Source organism: Perca flavescens, chromosome 22 (assembly GCF_004354835.1).
Source record: "Perca flavescens isolate YP-PL-M2 chromosome 22, PFLA_1.0, whole genome shotgun sequence".
Classification (NCBI taxonomy): Eukaryota; Metazoa; Chordata; class Actinopteri; order Perciformes; family Percidae; genus Perca; species Perca flavescens.
The window spans coordinates 1236936-1259151 of NC_041352.1; the positions used below are offsets into that span (position 1 = coordinate 1236936).

The following is a 22216-nucleotide window of genomic DNA, read 5'->3' on the forward strand; positions in this document are numbered from 1 at the left end:
TTAAGCAGCTGCATTGACGGAGTTAGATTCTCACTGCTATAAGCCTGGTTAAACTGTCCCAAGTTGTTAAGTTATTGACAAGCTGAGACATCATATGCTCACATGCTAAGATACCACTTTACAAGACCCAACACATGTATGCAGATTCAGAATGCTGTGTATACATTTTCAAATAGGACTAGAAAATGTCCAAAGTAAATAAAACCAAATTGAATAATTTTGAAAATGTGATTTTCAGTCTTTGGTCTTCTACTACAAAACTCATAAATTCCTAAACAAACCACATACTGTATAATATCTGAGAAATCATAATAAATACTTTTGTGGGAACTTAAACATATTAGTATGTTTGATCATCTATTGTATATACAAGGATATTTTAGGGTTTTTTGTCAAGCCATTTAATTTTGGAAATTTGACAGCCTCAAATCATCACAGTATTTACAATACAGAAAAAATTGCACTTCTCACTTCTCCCAGTTACTATATACAGCTCACAAATTCAGTTTTCATCCTGAATAATATATTCTCTAGACTAACAAACCAGACCCACATCCAGATTTTGGGTCTGGAAACTCTCCATTGACAGGGCTCAGTCCAAGGGGCGGGATAAACGGTTGTCTTTCAAATTCCCCTCTGCACCAATAGGATAGCGCTACAACCAGGCAGAGCAACGAAGAAGGTAGCGAAGCTAGTTGATAGATTCAACTTTTGTCATATCCGGCCGGCAAAACTCCAAACACATCTTCCTTTTTTAAGAATGATTTCTGTGCCGTTATTTGTTCTTTTCTTAAAGAAAAGCTGAACTCCAAGTCTTCCAGAAGACCGCTGCTCCCAGCAGCAGCAGCAAAATAAATTTGCTGCCACTAGGGTGCATCTAGATTTCTAAGCTATATATTTACATATCTTTTTTAAAGATGATTTCTTTTCAACATTTTACCATTATTTGATATTTGTTGTGCATATTTGTGCAACACCCGGCTGTGATCACTGTATGTGGTATCCATCTTAACTGAATGGCTACCAGAAGCCCTGGTCCTGAATAGTTTTAGCCAGAGGAAGAATTCCAGTTCTCACCTCTGGAATTAAAGATCATTGGCTTATGAGCCAAAGAGGGAGGTATAACGTGATTCAGGGGCATACTTTTATGTATATATGTCATGTATTTTGGTTTGGTTGAGATACCTTCAAAGCACTGCATTCCAATTTATTTTCCAAAAACAAAGTGGTAGCCATTGCTTTGGTCTGACTGATTGTTATTATGATAAGATGAAAGATGAAAACACAAGATGAAATAACATTTCACAATAATGAGCTGAATTAGATTTTGAATTTTGAACACTTTGGGTCCCCATAGCAACATCCAGCTGTGTAAGACTAATGGTCGTAGCCTTACCGCTCCTTTCTTTATTCCAAATCATTCAGTTTCCTTCTATTTAAATATGTATATATATATATATATATATATATATATATATATATATTTAGGACTGTCAAAATTAACGCGTTAATTTTTGCGTTTATTTTTTAATATTTAACTCGTTAAAAAAAATGTACGAAATTAACGCAGCTGTGTTTGTTTACTTCATGTGGCGGCTGAGAAATGTAATACGTCTACATAACAGCAGGCGGCGCTACTCTGCATTGTTGCCCAAGTAATGAAAACCGGCAGCTGATTGGACGAACGCGTCACATGGGTTTTCTTTCTCCGGATATTGAGAGCCAGACTGTCATGGCGGCCGTTCAGAATACGATCTCATATTGTACTAAGATAGTTCACTGAAACATGTTTCTGAAAACATTTTAAGCGAGAAATAGGCCGTGCAGTTGCTGAATCTGTCTTCATTTCAGCTCAACAAAGGTCAGTTTAGAAGATGTTCGTCAGATTTTGAGAGACTCTAGTCATCTCATTCCACTCGCCATTTCTGGGTGAGTCCCGACTGCCCTGCCGGCAACTGAACTCTCGGCTCGTTGGAGATGAACTGAACTCTCGGCTCGTTGGAGATGAACTGCGCCTCGCCTGTAAAGTAGACGAGAGCAGGCGACAGCAGCCGGGGACGGTGACAAAAATCTGCTCTCAAGTCAGATAGTTTCTAGCCGTTTCAGCAGCCTTCAGCAGGACTAAATAAGCCAAATTTTTGCTGCTGTTGTTCTGAAAGATATTATATATATATATATATATATATATATATACGACCCTTTTCTTAATCCGTCCCACATTTTTAAAGTAAACCCATTTCTATTATTTGTAATAAACTGTGAGTCACCCAAGAATCTGTGCAGCAAACAAGGCTGACCAACAGAGCTAAACCTAAAGTGATACAATAGCCAGACTGATAAAGTCTTTGCAGCTGTGTCCAGAGGCTAAGGTAGAGACATCCATTTCGTCTAAATTGGATTAACCAGTTGACAGAGAGCTATCAGGCATTTTCACACGTGGTCATATTGGGAAAGGAGCATTTGTCAATCATTGGAAATCAAAGCCCAGCCAAAAGCCATATTGATCTGGTAAGGACGTGAAACTACTAATACCAACCTGAAAGCCGGCTTTAAAGGTGACTCTCTGCTCCTTTTCTGTAATACTGGTGGTGGTGGTGGTGAAGATGACAGTTTTGTCCTTCCCATTTAGTGTCACTGCAGCCTGGATCTCTTTATCTTTAGACAGCACCCTCCAAAGGTCAAAAGTCAGCATGCTCAAAGACCCCTTTACACGCAGGGTTGCTACGAACACATAGGATGGAGGGAGTCCTTCTGGGAAAATATCCCTAATACAAGGATAAAGTCAAATACCTAAATATAAACGGTGAAATGAATGATAGATTTTTAAAGACCATTACACTCTTTAGACAACATTCTACCTGGTATTTTCAGTAATGTCTGTTGAGACAGACAGTGCATAGGCTGCCTCAGAAATCAGAGAGCCAGGGATCTCCTTGGCCTTCTTCTGAATGTTCATGCCCAGCATCAGCTCAAAGCCTTTCTCATCACGAGACGCCACCGGGATTCGTGTTGGACACACAGACTCTAGAAAGAAAAGGGTCATTTATTCAGGCAGCTAAATAAGAGCTAACCTCTAAATATGTATGCAATCATTCATTGTTGGGTCAACTGTGTTATGTGGTGGTGTATTTTGTTGTATTTTTGTGGACGACACAATTGAATGAATATCTTTTGCTGTTGAATTTAAAATTAACAAACATAATTCACTGGATCTCAACACAAGTGCAGGCTCAGTGAGCCCTAATGCAAAAATGGAACAAGCACTGGAACAAGAAAAACTACAGAGAAACTACAGATGCAGCCATTAATAATGTTAGTAATTACGCCTATCTTTTTTTCACTACCACATGCCGTAATGTCTGCAGTTACACTGCTTTTCCTTCAAGTCTGTCTAGTGGAGAGTCATGTTTCTATGTTCTCTAAACATGCCAAAAGAGATAGATGAAGTAGATATCCTGACCTTCACAGAGTTTTTGCTCCATGGAGTCTCGAATACGGTCAATGGTGGTGTAATCTTCGGCATACAGGACATAGGTGGATGATGGTCTATTGGCGATGGAGACAAGCTCCGAAGTGGTGATCTCACTGCCAACTCCAACAGCAAATACTATAATGCCCTGAGCTCGTGCCTCCATACTGGCATCCACCTAAAGAAACATAGGCTTTCTCTGGTGAAAATTAGCCCCCAAGAGGCTTTCCATTTAGACCCTTGACAGAGGAGTTTATGAAAAAACAGTATGACAAAAATACAATTAACAATATAACAGCCAACAGCTTTCACATAAATGTCATCCACACTTTCCTCCAGCGCGCTTTGGAGGAGGGTTTGGCAAAGCAAGACTATAGTGTGGATTAGGGCTGTTGGAATGAATTCCGTGAGTCAAATATAATTCGAATAGTAAAGTAATCAATACTATTCAAAGCTGAAATTACTCAAATGTAATTTTTTAAAATGTATATATATATATATATATATATATATATATATATATATATATAGGTTGGCTAACATTAGCTAATCTCCCTCTTCTCATGTCTGATTAACTATAAGTTATGCAAGTGAGAAACACAAGGCAATATGAGCTAACGTTACGTACCGAGTAACGTTAGTACAACATCATGGAGCTAACATTACGTACCGAGTAACGTTAGTACAGGGGGAGTAACAGGCTGCGGCTGGAAATCGGAAGAAGGATGGGAAATAGTTTTAGTTTAAAATCGACATCCACAGAGCCTTAACAACAGAGCCGCTTCACTACACTTGTTAGATCATTTTTCATTACTGAGTTCTGTGTTGATTGTTTGTTGCTGTGTGCTCGTGGTGGAAACTAATGTAAACAGAGAGCGGCGTGCCAGAAATGCAATGCGCCGTGACGTAGATCCCCTTCAAGGCCAGGCTGATGTTAGAAGTCCCTCTAGTGGACAGAACAACCACATGCTTATAGTGGCATTGACAATAAATGAGCCTGAGTAATGTAGTACATATTAATAACAGGCTGTATTTGAGCATTAAATATTCAAATATTATTCTAATATTTAAAAAAAATAACAAATGAAATTTGAATGGTATTATAGAGGAAGACTGACAGCTCTAGTGTGGATAACCCATTGTAAGATAGCGTTGCCTTGTTGAGGTTCTATGGATGGGAAGATCCTGTCATTCTTTTTTCCCACTGTAATACATCTGAAGCCCCCTGTGTCTGCCACCCAAATAAACGTATTCACTTTGTTTCAACCCAAGCACTTGAACCCGGCAGAGTGACATTTACCACGTCATCCTGAGATTTGCCATCAGTAACCACCACAGCTATGCGGTTCTTGACCTGGCTGGATCTTTGGGAGGAAGAGAAGACGTGGTCCACGGCAAACTTGATGGCCCTGCCAGTCTGCAAGACAGTCAGAAAACAGTGATGACCTGGTGGAGTACATTGAAAAATGCCATGATGCTGTGAGGGATCATGTATGTGAACTTGTATGTTCACCAGCTTCCAAAAAGCAGCAGATTAAAACATGTATTTATTTTTTTTCCAAACCTAGCGTGCCTGTATGTTTATTGACAATTTCTGTGCTTGTGGTGCTGTGTGGTCATGTTGCTGCAGATGCACCTGTGGTAACTTAATGTTGGAACCCTTGGACCTGCCTAAGTGCAGTCTGCCTCTCCATAACCAGCCAGCTCCACTTTATTAGTTTCTCGTTTTTGGATGGAGTACTGGAAGTAGTGAAGATTTTTATAGGCCATTTTATAGTAAATTTGAGGTCTGTTTCATTCCTCAGGGTGCAGGTGCCCTTATCTACCAGTTGGAGTCCTTAGTGCAGCAACCAGTGTCTAACACCTAGCTCCTGTGTCAAGTCAATGCTTTCTATTTGTTTTATTAGTTCAGTTTGTTCTTACCACTTCCTGGTTTTGTTTCATACTCACCTTCTCGTCTTGTGTCAGGTCTATTTACTTCCTGGTCTTAGTCTGCCTTCCCACCGTGTGTGATTACCTTTCCCCCCCATGTCTCCTTATCTCCTCCGTCCTTGTGTATATAACCCAACCGATGCTTGTGAGTTGCTTTACTCCAAATAAACCTGTTTGGATTTTATCACCTGAGAGTTGTGCTTCTGTGGGTCCATCTACCATGTATGACCACTCATATATGGAACCCCAAAGTGTTAAATACTAAATAAACACAAATATATTATGGTATAAATAATCATATGAATAGATTGAGCAAAATATTAATACAATTCAAGTCATTATTATTAAATTTTTATTTCATATGCATTTAATGATAGACATTTGTATATTAAAATGCTCCTTTTTTTAAGACTTGTTTTTGCGTCTTATATTTGCATTTCTCTCAATTACATAACATTTTATGTCAAGTTTTATTCCTAATGTACCTTTCTATAATGCCACATTTTATTTCATGCCAGTAGTAATTACATGGTAAACCTACCATGCTATCTGATGATATGAGCGTGCGTGATGACGTTGCGCCCGAACTTCGGTACTCGCGATCGCCATCTAGCGGCTGAATATGGTAGTGCATCTAATTGTCGAAGCTGCGTTAGCCAACAATGTGACCTCAGGGTTTGTAATCCTTACACGTGTATACAAGTATGAATCGTTAAGGTCGAGATAATCCTCCCCGCTAGCCGAAATGTAAAATTCAATAGGGCCGCCGTCCGTTAGAGCTGACATTGGGGTGATTTCTACAAATGTTGATTTTTCGATAGATGTTTGTGTGTACGGTACTGTAAACAGATCCAATTCTGTCTTCACACACTCTTTGGACTGATTATGAATAAACGCCATGATTGATTCTGTAAAATTAAAATATGTCTTTTGTCAGGGCCAAAGAGCGTCGATTCGGAGCTCTGCGCCTACTGACAGATGCCTTCTTTTTGAGGATCTTTCGTTTTTTGTGGGTTTTTTTATGCTTTTTGTTCACAGTCCGGCAACGGCCACATCCTGGTGGGCTTCTTTTTAATGCTTTGCGTCTGTACACCATGAGCCCATTGCCCTGTTGCCTGGATGCCACGGCGTTCCTGACATTAGTCACAACATCGCCAATAAAACCACTTGCTGCTGTTTTCAGATGGGGTTTGGTTATATTAAACCCCTTTTTTAAAAGTGGAACAGCCATTCAAAATTAATTTCTGAATATCCCCCCTAATCCATGCCCATATTGTGTGCTGGAGCCTATGAATCCCGGCAACTCTCCACCAGCTTGATTCATGTAATAGTGCATATATCTTCCATCATCGGTTGTGTACGCTTTCCTCATCATTTTAATGCTGTTTCACAGGTCTAAAATGTAGTTTGACAATTACTTTTCCGTATGAGAAAGGGATGTGTTGGTTCTGATCGTCTCGTAGTTCTATCTGAATATCAGTAATAGTCAAGCGTGACAACGATGTGTAGTGAGGACTGTCGTAACTCAGAGTGGGCATGCGTTTGCTCTCATCAGAGATATTTATACAACGGAGCAGGGGTACATGACTATCACCGACTAGCTGGTAGTCCACAATGTCACTATAAATAAATATATTATAACGACCCCCATGCATGTCGGCAGGGTGTGGAGCTGCACATTTTAAATGGGGGCCAATGTGAATTTCGAACACAGAGTCTGGAATGAACCCAAGAATTTCGTCCAGATGCCCCCTAAACACAATATTACAGCCGTCTCCTCCCGTGAAAAGAATCTTATTAGTGATAGGGTTGTGGCTCATAGTTATGTGGGCTAGGGCTGTGTTAGCAGCACATTTCATATTATATTCTTTAACAATGCTGTCGATCGTATTATAAGAACCAACTGTTAGCCTTAGCTTGTTGAACATTTTCGTTTTCGAATGTAATATGATCGGTTTAGCCAGTTTTGTTCTGAATTGCCAAATCTTATTATTTGGATAAACTAATTGTGAGGCATTACTAGGTAGCGTAACAAAAAATCTGTTCTTATTCATAGCTCCAACACCTTTCACTAACAAACCACAATGACTAATATTACAAGACTGTCCCAGCTCTTTTATCTTACATCTTCTATGTCTTTTTCAGAGATCCATGAATTGAATTTCTCCAGCCATCCTAACCATTTCACAAGTACAAGCTTTTTACGTCCTGCTTTCTTTCGAGCCAGGACTTTCTCAATTTTAAACACTTTGTTTTTGTCTACAATTACAGCCTGTAACTCTGCTTCGTAAAAGGTACCTGTCACCGGCTCCCCACTATTGTCTTTCAGTATATAAACAGGAGGAGTTCTACCTATACGTTTTGATATTGTAAAAAACTCATCTGTAAAAGTCTGTTGGTAACCTTTACGAAACATGCCTCTGTGCTTTGATATCCAAACGGTGTCCCCCATCTGAAATTTAAACAGCACTGTTCCATGTGGTCTCAGTTTGTACAGAGTGTTAAAGACAGTTTTCTCATTGTCTTTACATACGGAGGACGGAGCCATTTTTATTGACCTATGGTATGCAGAGTTGTAAGCAGCAACCATATCTCGTACTACCTCAATATATCGGCGCGAGTTAACAGCCGTTAAATATCTCCACATTCTGGTTTTGAAAGTCCTATTGAAACGCTCAACAACACTTGCTTTTGTTTCGTTCGATGTGGAAAAATGGTGAATTTTATATTGTGTCATCAATTTTTGAAAAACCTTATTATAAAATTATTTTCCAGCGTCTGTTTGAAGCTTCTGGGGTATGCGTCCTTGTTCCAATATTTCCTTAAAGGCACTTGTGACAATAGGACCCGATTTGTTTTTAAGACATATTACCCAGGCATATTTAGAAAACACATCAATACATGTCAATAAATATTGCATATTATCGTTTTCCGTTGAATATTCAGACATATCGACCAAATCAGCCTGAAATTGCTTATCGATACCATTAACAATCACTCTGTTTCTTGGGAAGTGTTTCAATGCAGGGGCGTGCAGTGTATACACATCCTGCCTCAGCAGAAACTTTTTAACCGTGGGGATAGTTGGAGACAAGCCAGTACATTCTTTGACGGAATCACGAAGCCTGTGTACACCTCCTAACCCTCCTGGGTGGGACGGATCATAATATATTTTGTGCATAACCTTCTCCATGATTCATTTAAAACACAAGTGAACACATTAGAGTTATGTCATTCTTTTTATTTTTACAAAACACACTCACACAGTCATACAAATGACAGTTATGAAGACAGTGAAACCCGTTCTATCATAGATAGCATATTGGCTAATATGGATACATTGCTTTTACTGATTATGAATATACGCAGTTTTTGCAAATCCTGTAAGACATCAGTATACTATTTTTCTTGCACATACAAACTCACTGTATCTACAAGCATTGTATACATAGTAAAGTGATAGGTGATAAACTTTCAGCATCTTAAAATTGCGTGTAATGTTGGCTATGACATCACAAAATGTTTCCAATATACTCTCACGTGTCATTAACATTGATAATAACATCTGCAACAGATCCTCCCAAGGAGGGGTGCTTTGTTGTCTTCTTACAATCACCATCAGTTTTTCTAACCTACTCACAACTGTACGATCTACATCAACACTCTTACATTGGTATTTTTCAACATCGTTCACATTATTAGCAATGGCTTGATCTAAAATACCAGATAAATGCGATACGTGGTATCGCTCACTGATATGGTTATACATTACACATAAACAATTCCCCATATTTATTAGTTTTTTCTTGCATATAAATCTCTCCAATAGTCACCAATCTCTCTAATTTCGGCTATTTTGACAACATCATCCCCTATCATAGAGTCATACATAGCACTGATTTTAGTCGTACCATCTTCAGCCGTTTTCAACTCGTACAAAACTGTTTCGGATACTCCCCGGATTCTACCCTCATCAGCCGTGAGATGTTTCATGGACAGAAAACGTTGTACGACCCCAATGAATTTGAACTTTTTTATAACTCTTGTCTAGGCACAAACCAAATGTAGTGGGTCCTATTCTAGATGTCTCACCTTCTTCAACAACAGATGATCCAGATTGTTGTCCAAATGCGTGGAAAGACATGGCTGAAAAACGATTCCTCTTTGCTTTTGCCGAAAAAGAATTAAAAAGTGAAACTCCAGAGGGCTTTTTGTTGAGGAAGTCTGAGAAAACGAGGTAGCAAACTAGCTAGCAGAACAGCTAAAAATGGTGAAACAAGGGGTTTTAAACACCACAAACCACACCCTGTAGGGCGTTTTTACAATCCACCAATAGCAAACCCCTTCCTAACAGCTAACCATTGGTCTATCAGACGTTTTAACACCTTTTTACAAAATGTAAATGATGCCTCACCCCCACGTAAACCATGACGACCACGATACCTACGTCATCACATCCGCTAGATGCGTGCGCAGCTTCGACGACGAGATGCACTACCAGGTTCGGCCGCTAGATGGCGTTCGCGAGTACCGACGTTCGACCGCTACGTCATCACGCACGCTCATGTCATCAGATAGCATGGCAAGAATGCGCGTGCGTGTGATGACGTCACACATGCACGCGCAATCTTACCATGTAACTACTACTCATGCCGTCGTTATTCATGACAGTGGGGTTGTCAGCACCCTATTACCATTCAGCAGCTTGACAAGGCTGCTCATGCTACCTACCTAGCCGGCCTGCTTTATTGTGGTGACAGCTGGGCTGCAGTCAAATACTCAAATTTGCTTAGGAAGGTTCCTAACGGAGTGAAATGACCCGGAAGTAGTTAAGTGGCTGCCATGATAAGAGCCATTGGAATTGTGTAAGTGATAAGGAAAGGTGCTTCATTGCTTCCTTTGTTACCTCCTTTAGCATAGGATACACTGGACCATCCTTTACGTCCCACAAGTCTTTGTGGCAGCTAAATTTAAAAGCTACGCATCACCATTTCGCCGTTAATTATCTATAAGTTGTGCAGTAGCGCTGTAATCCTGTACGCACTGTGCGTACATTTCATTTTCGGAGAAATTGCAACACATCTAATAGGCCTAATAATGATAATGTGCTTTATGGCACTGTTTGAGTGGTTTAATAAACCGGCTAATGTGAGAACGTTACTCTCCTTTCCAATGCGTAACATGACAGTGAGCATGTGTTAACAGAACTATGACTGAATGGATCGCTGAATCCAAAGTTACACAGCACACCGGACAGCGGTTTATCTAGAGCCCAGTGCAGCTTATTTCAATATATCTGTTTTGTTAAAAACTCACTACAGATATGATACATTATTATGACCATTTGTAAAAGTAGGAATATTATGTGAGAATGCACGGATCGGCATTCATGGCATTCAAATCAACTACCTGAAATCTCCCAGCCACACCAATCCAAATAAGTTATTGCCACCCTTTCTACAGTCTCTGTAGTCTATTGCTTTTAAATGATGCATTGTAGTGATGGATCAGTGTTTTCTTTGAAGATTTACTGTAGTGATGAGAGAGGCTGTTTTTCAGTAACAGTCAATGTTTCCATGCGCGCAGTAATGTCACTGTTGCTGATATCATGGGATATTTAAACAGCTAAACTAAAATCTGTAGTTATAAACTTGACAGAGAAAACATAACTCAACTTTTAGCTTATGAAATAATCGATGGAGCCTGCATGAAACATCACGTTTAGAACGCTCGGGGCAAAGTATTCCAGATAATCTTGTTTCACCAGCAGACCCTCGTCAATAACATCGAGTGTAAGAACAGTCGGATTCTCCTCGCACCGTGGTTGTCTTATCCTAATTCCTTTTGAATTCTCCTTCACACCTTTCCTTGACCTCATGACTTTTACAATCGGAGTTAAGGAAAAATGGGTTAGGAAAAGGACTTAGGAGGTCATTTTTGGACTTTTCGACTGCAGCCCTGGATTGTGACTGTGACTGCTGCCATCGTCCTGCTCGACGCCCACTGCTACTACTACTATTATTAGTCATAGTTATATTAGCTTTAATGTTATATTTCTCTCTCTCGCTCTCTGTTTCCCCCAACTGGTCGAGGCAGATGGCCACCCACTTAGAGCCAGGGTCTGATCAAGATTTCTGCCCGTTATAAGGAAGTCTTTCCTCAACGCCGTCGTACCAAATGCTTGCTCTTGGGGGAATTGTTATGTCTCTGTACATTATTCTATCTGTAAAGTGTCCTGAGATCACTTCTAAAATTAAATTGAATTGAAATTGATTTGAATTATGAGTTGGGTTTTAATCATTTCTTAAATTGTTTTGCAGATTATTGTTTCATTTCTATATTGTACTCAATTTATTCAAATGATTAGCTATCATACTTTTTTATTTAATATTGAATGCTTTGGGTTCCATGGTCATACACCTTTATTGGCTTCCAACCCGAGGACACTGCCACGCTGTTTTCTCCTTATTTTTTAATTTCTAGTGTGTTTCTAATGTGATTTTTCTGATTAATTTAACTGATGAATTTTGGGTCACTCACATCTGTCTTCCCAGAGCAGGGACTCTATTTTCGTGGCGGCGCAATGACCAGGGCAAGCAGCACACCAACAGTTTGGAATTATTATATATTCTCATAATACCGGCATGCAAATTAGGACTGACAGTTGAAAAAATGCTGTCCTGCCTGTGTGTTTCCTCCCAGGTAGGTGATGCTCTGTATGGCCTGGATGAGCTCCCCTCCACCCTGGTGTTTCCCCAGAGGAATCTCCAGACGAGGAGTGTCGCTGTACTGAATCACAGCCACCTACAGCACGTACAAACAAAACAAAGTAGGTGTAGTGCAATTATGTGTGTTTTATCAAAGCTGACACAAAAAAGACAGATGACAGAAGACAGAAAATAATTGGATGATAGTTATGAGACAACATCTGAAACTCAACTCATGCTCAGTGCAAACAATATAATGTGGTTGACGTTACCTGTGTGTAGTGGGAACTGATGTCAAATTGGCTGGTGATGTTGATAAGCCACTGCTTGGCCGTGTCAAAGTCAGAGAAGCCAACACTCCATGAGCCATCAACAATATAGACAAGGTCATTTACAGCTGTGCTGCAGCCTACACACATAGATACACACACACACACACACACACACACACACACACAAGCACAGTAATCAAATCACATATAAACTGAAAATCTAAAAAAGGTCACTATAATTTAAATTATGATGTTAATATATCATCCCAACCTTTTTTAATCAATGACAATAACAGTGCAGCTGTTCTTATTGAAGTCAACCCTAACCCTAACCTCAGTTTTATGAGTGAGAATAGAGTGAAGCAGATATCTTTTGGAAATTTTGCTTTTTTTGATTATGTGGCTCCTCAGCAGAGTTCCTCCTCTCAAGCAGTTCCTTAATATCTACAAGCCACCTGAATACTATGCAACCTCCTTTGATGACTTTACCGGACTGCAGTCTATAATCTGTTTTGACTTTGAGAGGGACTAAAGAACTGTACTGTGTTCTTGATAACTGTCGTCTGACTCAACATGTGATGGAGCCCACACACAACAAGACGCACACTCTGGACTGGATTATCTCTGAGGGTCTGAACATTTTCAAGGTTATGGTGACTGATGTTGCTCTCGGTTTTCTTTGACAACACGATCTTCGTGCATCTCCAAAGAGGTTATCAGAAAATGGTACATCACTGAAAACACCTGTGAAACATTCATTCAGCTCTTCTCCTCTACACCCACCCCGTCTTGGTTCTCAGTCACTGAGCTTGTGGATCAGTTTACTAGTAAAATAACAAATGTTTTTGATGCCATTGCTCCCACTAAGGTGAAAGCTGTCTCTGGTAAGAAAAGATCTCTATTGAGAAATACCACACTGGTAAGAACAGAAAAAAAGAGTGTCGAAAAGCTGAATGCAGGTGGCGGAATTCTTTTTTTCTCTGTTCATTATGACATCTACTGTATAAAGACAGACTTTGCATTTATAATTTGTAACTGAGAAATGCAAGACGGTCCTTGTTCTCTAACCTTATCGCCAAAAACAACAATAATGCATGTGTCTTGTTTGCTTCTGTCGATAAGTTCACGAACCCTCCAGTAACAGCAGTATCTGAACTTTTGTCCACCAATTGCAATGAATTTGCCTCCTTCTTTACTGACAAAATTCTGAAAATTAGACAAGCAGTCTGTGGCTCCATATATATATAATAAAATCAATTAAAATACCATGACGCAATTAAATGCGATCAACCATTAAAAACCTAAAGGGCATGTTACGTCTGAAATCCTCCTCCTCCTTTTTCAGAAATGTTTGGTTTTAGATCTTCTACAGATTGTAAAACATGTCTCTTTTTTCAGGTAAATTTCCACAGCCCTGAAAACTGCGGTCATCAAGCCACTGTAAAAAAAGAAAGAAAAAGAAAATCTTTTTCAACCGCTAAACTGTTTTGATGTCTTCCAGTCAGGTTTTTTTGACCACACAACAGCACTGAGATGGCTCTCGTTAAAGTCTTTAATGACATCCACTTAAATACAGACAGTGGCAACATTTCAGCCTTAGTATTACTTGATCTCAGTACTGCATTTAACACGGTCGACCACAACATATTACTAGACTGGAAATAGAAGCGCTTCTCTTTGGTGGTGGGTGAAAAAAAAAAAAAGGTGCTCTTTGTTGCAGGGGTGAGCCAATAGCATCAGAACAGTGTCTTGATATTACACACTGGTCTGATATTACTAGGCTGATTGGAAAACTAGGTTGGACTTTCTGGCACAGTACTAAAATGGTTTGAATCCTACTTAAAGAACAGGGACTACTTTGTGTCTATAGGTAATTACACATCTGAGTGGACAAATATGACATGCAGAATTCCCCAAGGCTCCATTCTGGGGCCTCTTCTGTTTAACATGCTTCCACTGGTTCAGATTATGGAAAAGAATAAAGTAAGCTACCATCGCTGTTTTTTTATTGTTTTTAACTGCTCTTTAATGTGTTATGTAAAGCACTTAAAGGTCCAGTGTGTAGGATTTTTTGCCCCCAACTGCTCCTTCCAGGCAGAGTTGCGACCGCTGCCTTCAAGGCACCTAACCCTAACCTTAACCTTGTCCCCTTGTGCCCGTGCCCCTCGCAGCACCCATTGTGGGTGTTGTGTTTTAACCCAAACCTAAACCTAACCATAACCAGTGCCTCCCAACGTTGCCTTCCAGGCAGCGCTGCCTGGAAGGCACCGTTGGGGACAAAAAACACCGATAAATCCATGTTTCCTTCTTCAAACTTGCCGGGGGCCGGGAAGCTACAATACCCATTAGCAGCATTAGCAGCACCTGTGAGTTTATCATTTGACAGTGAAAACGTGAAAGGCGGAGCAGTATGTCCTGTATGTCCCTTACCGGCTAACCTATTTCAAGATGGCACATAAATATGGAGTGTCTACCCCAGTTCATGTAAATGCAAATGTAAAATTTCAAGCCAAAAGGAATACTTGGAATTGATGGTGGAGGTAAATATTCATGAAAAACACGTTACACACTGGACCTTTAAAATTACCTTGTTGCTAAAATGTGCTATACAAATAAAGCGGCCTTCCCACCTTGCCTATTATTTGTAGGTAGACCTCCTGCCTGATACACATTAGGAGGCACGGCTCCCCTGTACCAATATGGTATGCCGTTTTGAGTTATCGCTCCAAAAAACAGCAGCAGCCAATGCAGTATGTGCAATAATTTTGCCTCCACCTACACTCCGCCCACAAAAAAACGTTAAAGGGTTTACTAACAGAAAAGGGGTCTATATAACAAGAGTCATCCCTACCTGCACGGACATCTTCCTCTTCTGCAGCCTTCAGGGGGGTCAGTAGCAATATTGCACTCCATAATGACCACAGCAACATGGCTCCGTAGGAGAGCGGTCTACCTTGGTCCTGTCCAACCTGGCTAAATTAGAAATTAGAATATTTTTTACATTTTAAGCTTAAATGCATCAATCTTGTGCACTTTGAGAGCAAAATTAGGAGGCTAGATACAGTATTTGAAGAATTGTGTGCTTTTGTAAACAATGTTGTGCCTTAGTATTTGTCTTTTGCTATGTTTTGTATTGTGCTATGGACCTTTTTTGTGTCCTGAATAAAGAATAAAGTAACTAAAGTAAAGACAAAACTTACCGCAGTTCACAAATGGTCAAAACAGAAATGTAGCTGTTCCATGGTATATATGTGGGGCTTTATTTTGGCAATTCTCCAAATTGATAGAGTAGAAATGCTTGATTTTGAGTCTGTATGTATTCAGAGTACTGAACTCACAGTTTATGTTGGTAAGGGTTAGCACATTGTTTAGTTAATGTGTTGGCAGAAAGAATGCTGACACATACAGCTTGAAGCAGAATATAATTTAGTGAAGAGAGCCAAGGTTGTTGCACATCTTAAATCATAAGATGTTTAAGATTATTATTACAGAAGACGCACACTAAGAGCACCCAGTGCTTCATGGCTGAGTCAGACAAATGAGGCTAAATTTGGAGTGAAGGCTAGAAGGGTTGAAATTTTATTTTTGAAAAAACATCCCTTTTAGTCAAAATATAACAATATCAGATGCCGACGGTAGATTTCCAGTAAGTGGCTGGCTGTTTGAACTGTACTACAGTGACCTTTGTGAATATATATGGCTACAACTTTTATTGCTTGAATTTTCTTCGCAAGGTTTTCAATTCTATCTTAATTATTGATCAAACAAATGTCAAAATTGCTGGAGATATGAACTGTGTTCTTAAAGCGAGCTTTGATAAAAAAAAAAATTAATCTCACTGCAGCAATCAAAGTCAGGACAGTGTCTAAATGCAATAAAAAAAAAAAACTAAACCATTGTGGACATCTGGACATTGTTGTTTCCCACAGGCAGAGAGTATTGCTATTTTTTCCTAGTACATAAATCCTTCTCTTGCATTGACTTTAATTCCTTGATTCTAAACTTATCGCTCCAGCGATGGATGCTGTCTATCATCCTATTCTAATTTCAGACCATAGTCCTGTCACACTAACCTTGCAATTTGCCAACTTGGACACGAGAGGCCGTAGAACTTGGTGTTTTGATCCTGCCTTGTTGAAGAAGAAGAACGCATTTAATTTTCTCTTCAATCTAATGACAAGGGTGATGTAGATGATTGGGTTTTATGGGAAAGCTTGAAGGCAGTTATGAGAGAACATATTTTTTTCCCACATCAGGTAAGAGTAAACAAGAAGAGGTAGCCCTTAAGGATATAGAGGCTAAATTACAGAACAATTGGAAGAGTCATAAGAGTTTTACCTGACAATAGAAATATTAGGAAAGATCACTAAATTGAAGTATGACTATAACATTATGCGAAGTATGACTATAATAATATGCTGTGTGTGTGTGTGTGTTCCCAATTGGCTAGTTCGAAACAAAGACTATTTGAAATAGGGGACAGGCCACATAAGTTATTAGCGAGGTATCTGATACAGGCTCAGGCATCAAAGGCCATACTCCAAATAAAGAACAAAACTGGAGAGACACTTACAGGAAAGGGGAAATAAATGAATGTTATATAAGGCATACAGCTCATTACTGGTATAGATCAAGTAGTAATCCTTTGTATGCTTAATTATGCCAGAGAAGTGGATTCCATAACGAGCACATATTAAGACAATATGGCCTGTGTTGCTCATCCCAGTGGAAGCTAAACTATTAAGCAAAACTGTGGTCTTAAAAAGTCACATGGTCGAGATGGCATGTGTATTATCAGTCTCACACACTTTGTAGAAGTTCCACACCGCCGACATGTTTTAGAAACAGCTGATAGAACTATTGTTTTGTTTGCAGTAGTGTGCGCACGCCTGAGCAACCACGTGCAGCTCCTGGCCGGTAAGGTAGACACAAAAACATAGGAAACTAGGATCCAGGTTGAAAAGAAAACCTTTATCTTACGCTTTAAATTTAGTTACAATAACAATGTGACTTACTTAAATACAAATTACAGCAGTCACATTGTAGCTCACTGCTTACTGTTCCATTTTCTTTCTTGTGTGTGTGTGTGTGTGTGTGTGTGTGTGTGTGTGTGTGTGTGTGTGTGTGTGTGTGTGTGTGTGTGTGTAAACCCTCCTGTTGTCTTTGGGTCAAATTTGACTCATTTTCAGAAATCACAAGTAAACTTTTTCACAAGTAAAACAAATGATCAATAACTATTTGCATTGAATTTGGGTGTTTTATTCAATTTTATAGCATTTAAAAAATTAATTAAAAAAAACGACAAAACCGTCAGGAAAAGTGACCAAAATGTTGAAGAAAAAGTTTAAAATTTTGACCCCAAAAAACTAAAAGTTGCATGGTCAAAGGGAAGACAACACAAGGGTTTAACCATATCATGTCCAAACGAAGAAATGCTAATATTTTAGCTTGTTTCTGAAGTCTTGAGGCTTTGTATTCTATATAAAAAATAAATACACACACATCTTAATACATACAGTAGTAATACATATGTGTGTTTCAAAGAATTAGACTCTTTCCATCAGTCCATAAAAAGTCCAATGAATAGACTGTGTTGTAATATGGAGTTGGCACATATTTGATAAATGACTGCCTTGTGAAATCACCACATCTCTACTGTCCCCACTGCTCTTCTTCCCTCCTCCTCTTTCCTGTAAAATGCTTTTGTGAGTTTTCATGTTGTGCCATGCAACATATGGTCTAGTAGTGTGTTTTCTGTGGAGCTCTCCCTGTGTTCATTTTGCAGCGCAAACATGGTACCACGACCACAAGGCTGGGCCAGAGAAAATAACAACGTGAGCCCTATCCTGGGATGGGAAAACAGAAATATAAACATGGCAGAGAGGGCTGCAGAGTGCTGGCAGAGGATTTAAAGACGTGGGAGGATCAGTCAGCTGAAGAGAGTACAGCTACCACAACAGTTCTTCAACAAGTCTCCTCCCAGCTCCCGTAACGCTGTCTTTTTTTCTCTGTCTCACGTTTGCTATTATAGAACCATATTGCACAGATGGTCCTCACCAAAAAATATCCGTATTGTGTGTCTGGAAAAAAAACTCAGATGACGCAAAAATCGTCATTTTGCAGTTTTTTTCCAGACACACAATACAGCTGTCTGTGGTCTCAGGGGGACATGAGGGAGGGAAACAGTCATTCAAAAATATTAGAGTTTCTACTGATACAAAGCTTAATGCTAATCGGTGAAGTATCCCTTTAAAATCAAACTATATTGCACACATCCACGTATAACATGAGACTAACAATGACATTCATTCAACATTCATCATAAAACAAGGGCAGGTAGTTTTGATAATAACTATATTGCACAGTTATTAATATAAATAATAATTTAATATTGCGCAGATCAATTAAATGCATTGTAAAAACACTAATAAGAAATGTGAATATGGGCGCAGAGACGTTACGTATATAGATTTAGAGTCTGGATGGCTTTTGGAAAGAAGACTTTAGTAGTTCCTTTACTAATGTTCTGATGGACCAGCAGCGTCTCCCCGAGGGCAGGAGATCACAGAAAAGGTGGCCAGGCTGAGAACTGTCTTTAAAGCAACACCAAAGCACTTTCCCCGGTCCCCCTACAGGTTGGAAGCGGAATTGTGTCCGTTATGTCTCATTCGAACTACAGATCCGCTACCTGATCGAGTAAGCCCTGACTGCAGTACGCAGATTGAGGAGTTTCAATGTGGGTGGAGCTAAACGTTTGACTCCGCCCACTTGCCAAATAGCAATTGGCAGAGCCATTTCTATATCACTCTGGCAATTGGTCTGACCTGATCTGGCAAACTTACATAGTGAGTTTATAGCCAATAGAGGGCCGCAAAGCAAATGCAGAAGTGCCGTTGACCCTGTTACCAGTTGATGAACCACTGAAAAGATTTTGGAAACATTATTTTAAGGTACAAAAGAACCTTTGGTGTTGCTTTAAAGGGGTGATAGAATGCAAAACCGATTTTACCCTGTCATAGTTGAATAACGACAGTTCGGTGGGTAAATAGGACATACATAGAAGCTCAAAGTCCCACTGACACCCCTTTACTATGAAAATCTCATATTTTGAAACTGCCGCTGAAAACGGGCGAATCTCAACAAAGCTAGTTGCTTACGTAAGCATCTCAAAATCCGGAACCTTTGTCAGCCCATGGGTGTATTAAGAGAACGGTCACGCCCCAACATTTACATAGGCTACACAACTGACCTGAGATAAGGTAGTCTTCTTAATCTAGGTCATGCAGATCTCTGCTATTCCATTACAAAATTATATTCTGAAACTTTTTTATGCGAGAAATCAACTATGTTAAGCTCAAATATGGGCTGTTTTACAAAAATGTATGTCTAATTGCAAATTTTGTCCGACTGTGTGTCGGACTTCAGCGGCCGGTGCTGCCTGGGTTACTGCCTCGCCGCCCGGCCTGCCTTCCTTCACAGACCCCGGCCTGCTATGAGCTCCGTTACGGCTGGAAACCCACGGCACTTCATACCCGCGCAAAATTTCACCGGTTTTTGGCCAATGGACTACTAAACGCTGGTGCTCTGACATAGCTCCAGGGCCTGCAGTTCCCCTCTTCCTAATGCCAGGTGTGTGTGAGTGAGGGCGTGGTCAGCGAGCTTGTTACGCCAGCAATCTCTTACCACAGGTTCCAGTTAATCTTATAACGTGTGTAATTATAATGTGTTGAGTTATTTAAACAAACGATCGGTGAAATACACGCCTCTTGTCCGCAAGTCTCATTGATAGAGCCTGCGGCTGGATGGAGCTAGCTAGCCTCCTCTTCGAATTCCATTGGAATTCACAAAAATTCATTAACTTGAAATCGGACACCGTTGTTAGCTTTATAAGACATTTAGTTAGATGTTGTATAAGTGCCGTGACGAAATTCAAACTGTAAATATACTCGGAATTACACCGAAAATGAAGCTAACTCCGTGATTTGTAGCTAGCTACACACAGCTAGGATTGAAGGGAAAGTCGCAGCTAACGAAACACCTAGCTAAACTTCACAAATATTCATTAACTTGAAATCGGACACCGTTGTTAGCTTTATAAGACATTTAGATGTTGTATAGCTAAGTGGCGTGACATTGGGTGTAACATGTGGTAAGAGATTGCTGGTGTAACAAGCGCGCTGACCGCGCTCTCACTCTCACACAACGGGCCATTTAGCTAGCAGGAAGAGGGGAGTTACAGGCCCTGGAGCTCTGTCAGGGCTGCCAGCCTAACGGAGCTCACAGCAGGCCAGGGTCTGTGAAGGAAAGCTGGCCGGGGGGCGAGGCAGCAGCACCGCCGCTGAAGTCTGACACACAGTCTTACCATATTTGCAATTAGCCATACATTTTCGTAAAACTAAATCATTTATATAGTTGATTTCTCACATAAAAAAGTCTCAGAAGTGAATTTGGTAAGGAAACTTTGCAGTGTCTGGAATATGAGATTCTGTCGCTTCTCTAATGTGTGTGTATTGGGGATTTGCTCAACCAATCAGCACGCAGCTCATCTAAATATTCACGAGCATAGAGAGCCGAAGTCCCGCCCCTTAACTCTGAAAAAATATGAACGGTAGTGAACGGGGAGAGGCAAATTATTTTTTGATCCCGTTTGAATTGAGCCATGGATTACAAATATGATGTTCGTCAATTTAAAAGATAATTGTTCAATGGAAGAAAGTCTCAGTTAGCCGTAGGTTTGTCGTAGTACCACTTAGTTTTGTGTGAAACCGCTCAGTGAACTAAATCTCCCGTCTCACACAATCTAGCTACCTCACCTAGCTTGATGCTCGGCTTGCTCGCTAGCTAGCTAGCTTAGCTCTGTTAAACAACACATGTAAAGTTATCTTAACTGCTGGGTTTTATCCGGTCAAGTGTTCTCAGCAGAGAAGCAAAAGAACAAGCGAGATCCTCTGATCATTAGAGTAATGTTACATCCCCGGTACGATACACAGAGACATCGTAGCTTCAGCGAGACGTCATCCATGAGACATTGAAGTGTGTAGTCTTCTTATACTTCAACAGTTTAACAACAAACTGAGACTTTCTTCGGTTGAAAAATAATGTTTTAAATTGACGAACATCATTTTTGTAATCCATGGCTTAATACAAACGGGATCAAAAAATAATTATTATCTCTCCATTGACTGTCGTTCATATTTTTTCCGAATTAAGGTCCCATGGACTGGAAGTAGAAGGGCGGGACTTCGGCTCTCTATACCATATTTGGAAGAAAAGCTCTTGTTACAAATAGGGCCAAAACACAGGGATGCATAAGGGCCAATAAAATATCAACCAGGCCATTTTCAGCCCAACCAATGTTATATACCCCATTAGGTGACCTTAAGGAACAGTGTGAAATACTCTATATAATCATTCTATCACCCCTTTAACAATGTTCTTTGCTCTGGAAAGGTAGTGGGTGTGTGCAATGTCCTGAGGTGATAGGGGGGAGAGGGCAGCCGATGATTTTCTGTGCGGTGTTGTGATGACCCTCTGCAGTGCTTTTTTGTCAGCTGCTGAGCAGCCAGCCTACCACACTGTGAGGCAGTATGTTAGGATGCTCTCTACTGCAGAGTGTTAGAGGGCTGCCAGCAGCTTTACACACAGGTTATTTCTCGTAAGAACTGAAAGCATAATATTGCAAACTCAAGCCCATCAAGCAACAACAGCTGGGAATATTGACCTGAATGTAACATTACCTGGTAATACTAACACAATTGTGTCCCACTTTCAGCAATGTTCACAAGTCATTTTTTGGAAGTCCAAGTCGAGTCTCAAGTCTTTGAGCTTGAGTCCAA

The 22216-nt window shown here is 40.1% G+C and overlaps 1 protein-coding gene across 1 annotated transcript in view; it reads right to left on the reverse strand.

Annotated features, from left to right (window-relative positions):
* si:dkey-225n22.4 (collagen alpha-1(XXI) chain) overlaps window positions 1-12527 on the reverse strand; it is a 65024-nt gene extending 52497 nt beyond the window's left edge. The window contains exons 1-6 of the mRNA XM_028569955.1: window positions 12381-12527; window positions 12086-12205; window positions 4770-4886; window positions 3461-3647; window positions 2859-3024; window positions 2537-2765 (exon numbers count right to left, since the gene is read on the reverse strand). Coding sequence (XP_028425756.1) covers window positions 2537-2765; window positions 2859-3024; window positions 3461-3647; window positions 4770-4886; window positions 12086-12205; window positions 12381-12527 — 966 coding nt within the window. The remainder of the gene's footprint in view (window positions 1-2536; window positions 2766-2858; window positions 3025-3460; window positions 3648-4769; window positions 4887-12085; window positions 12206-12380) is intronic.
* Between the last annotated feature and the right edge of the window lie 9689 nt (window positions 12528-22216).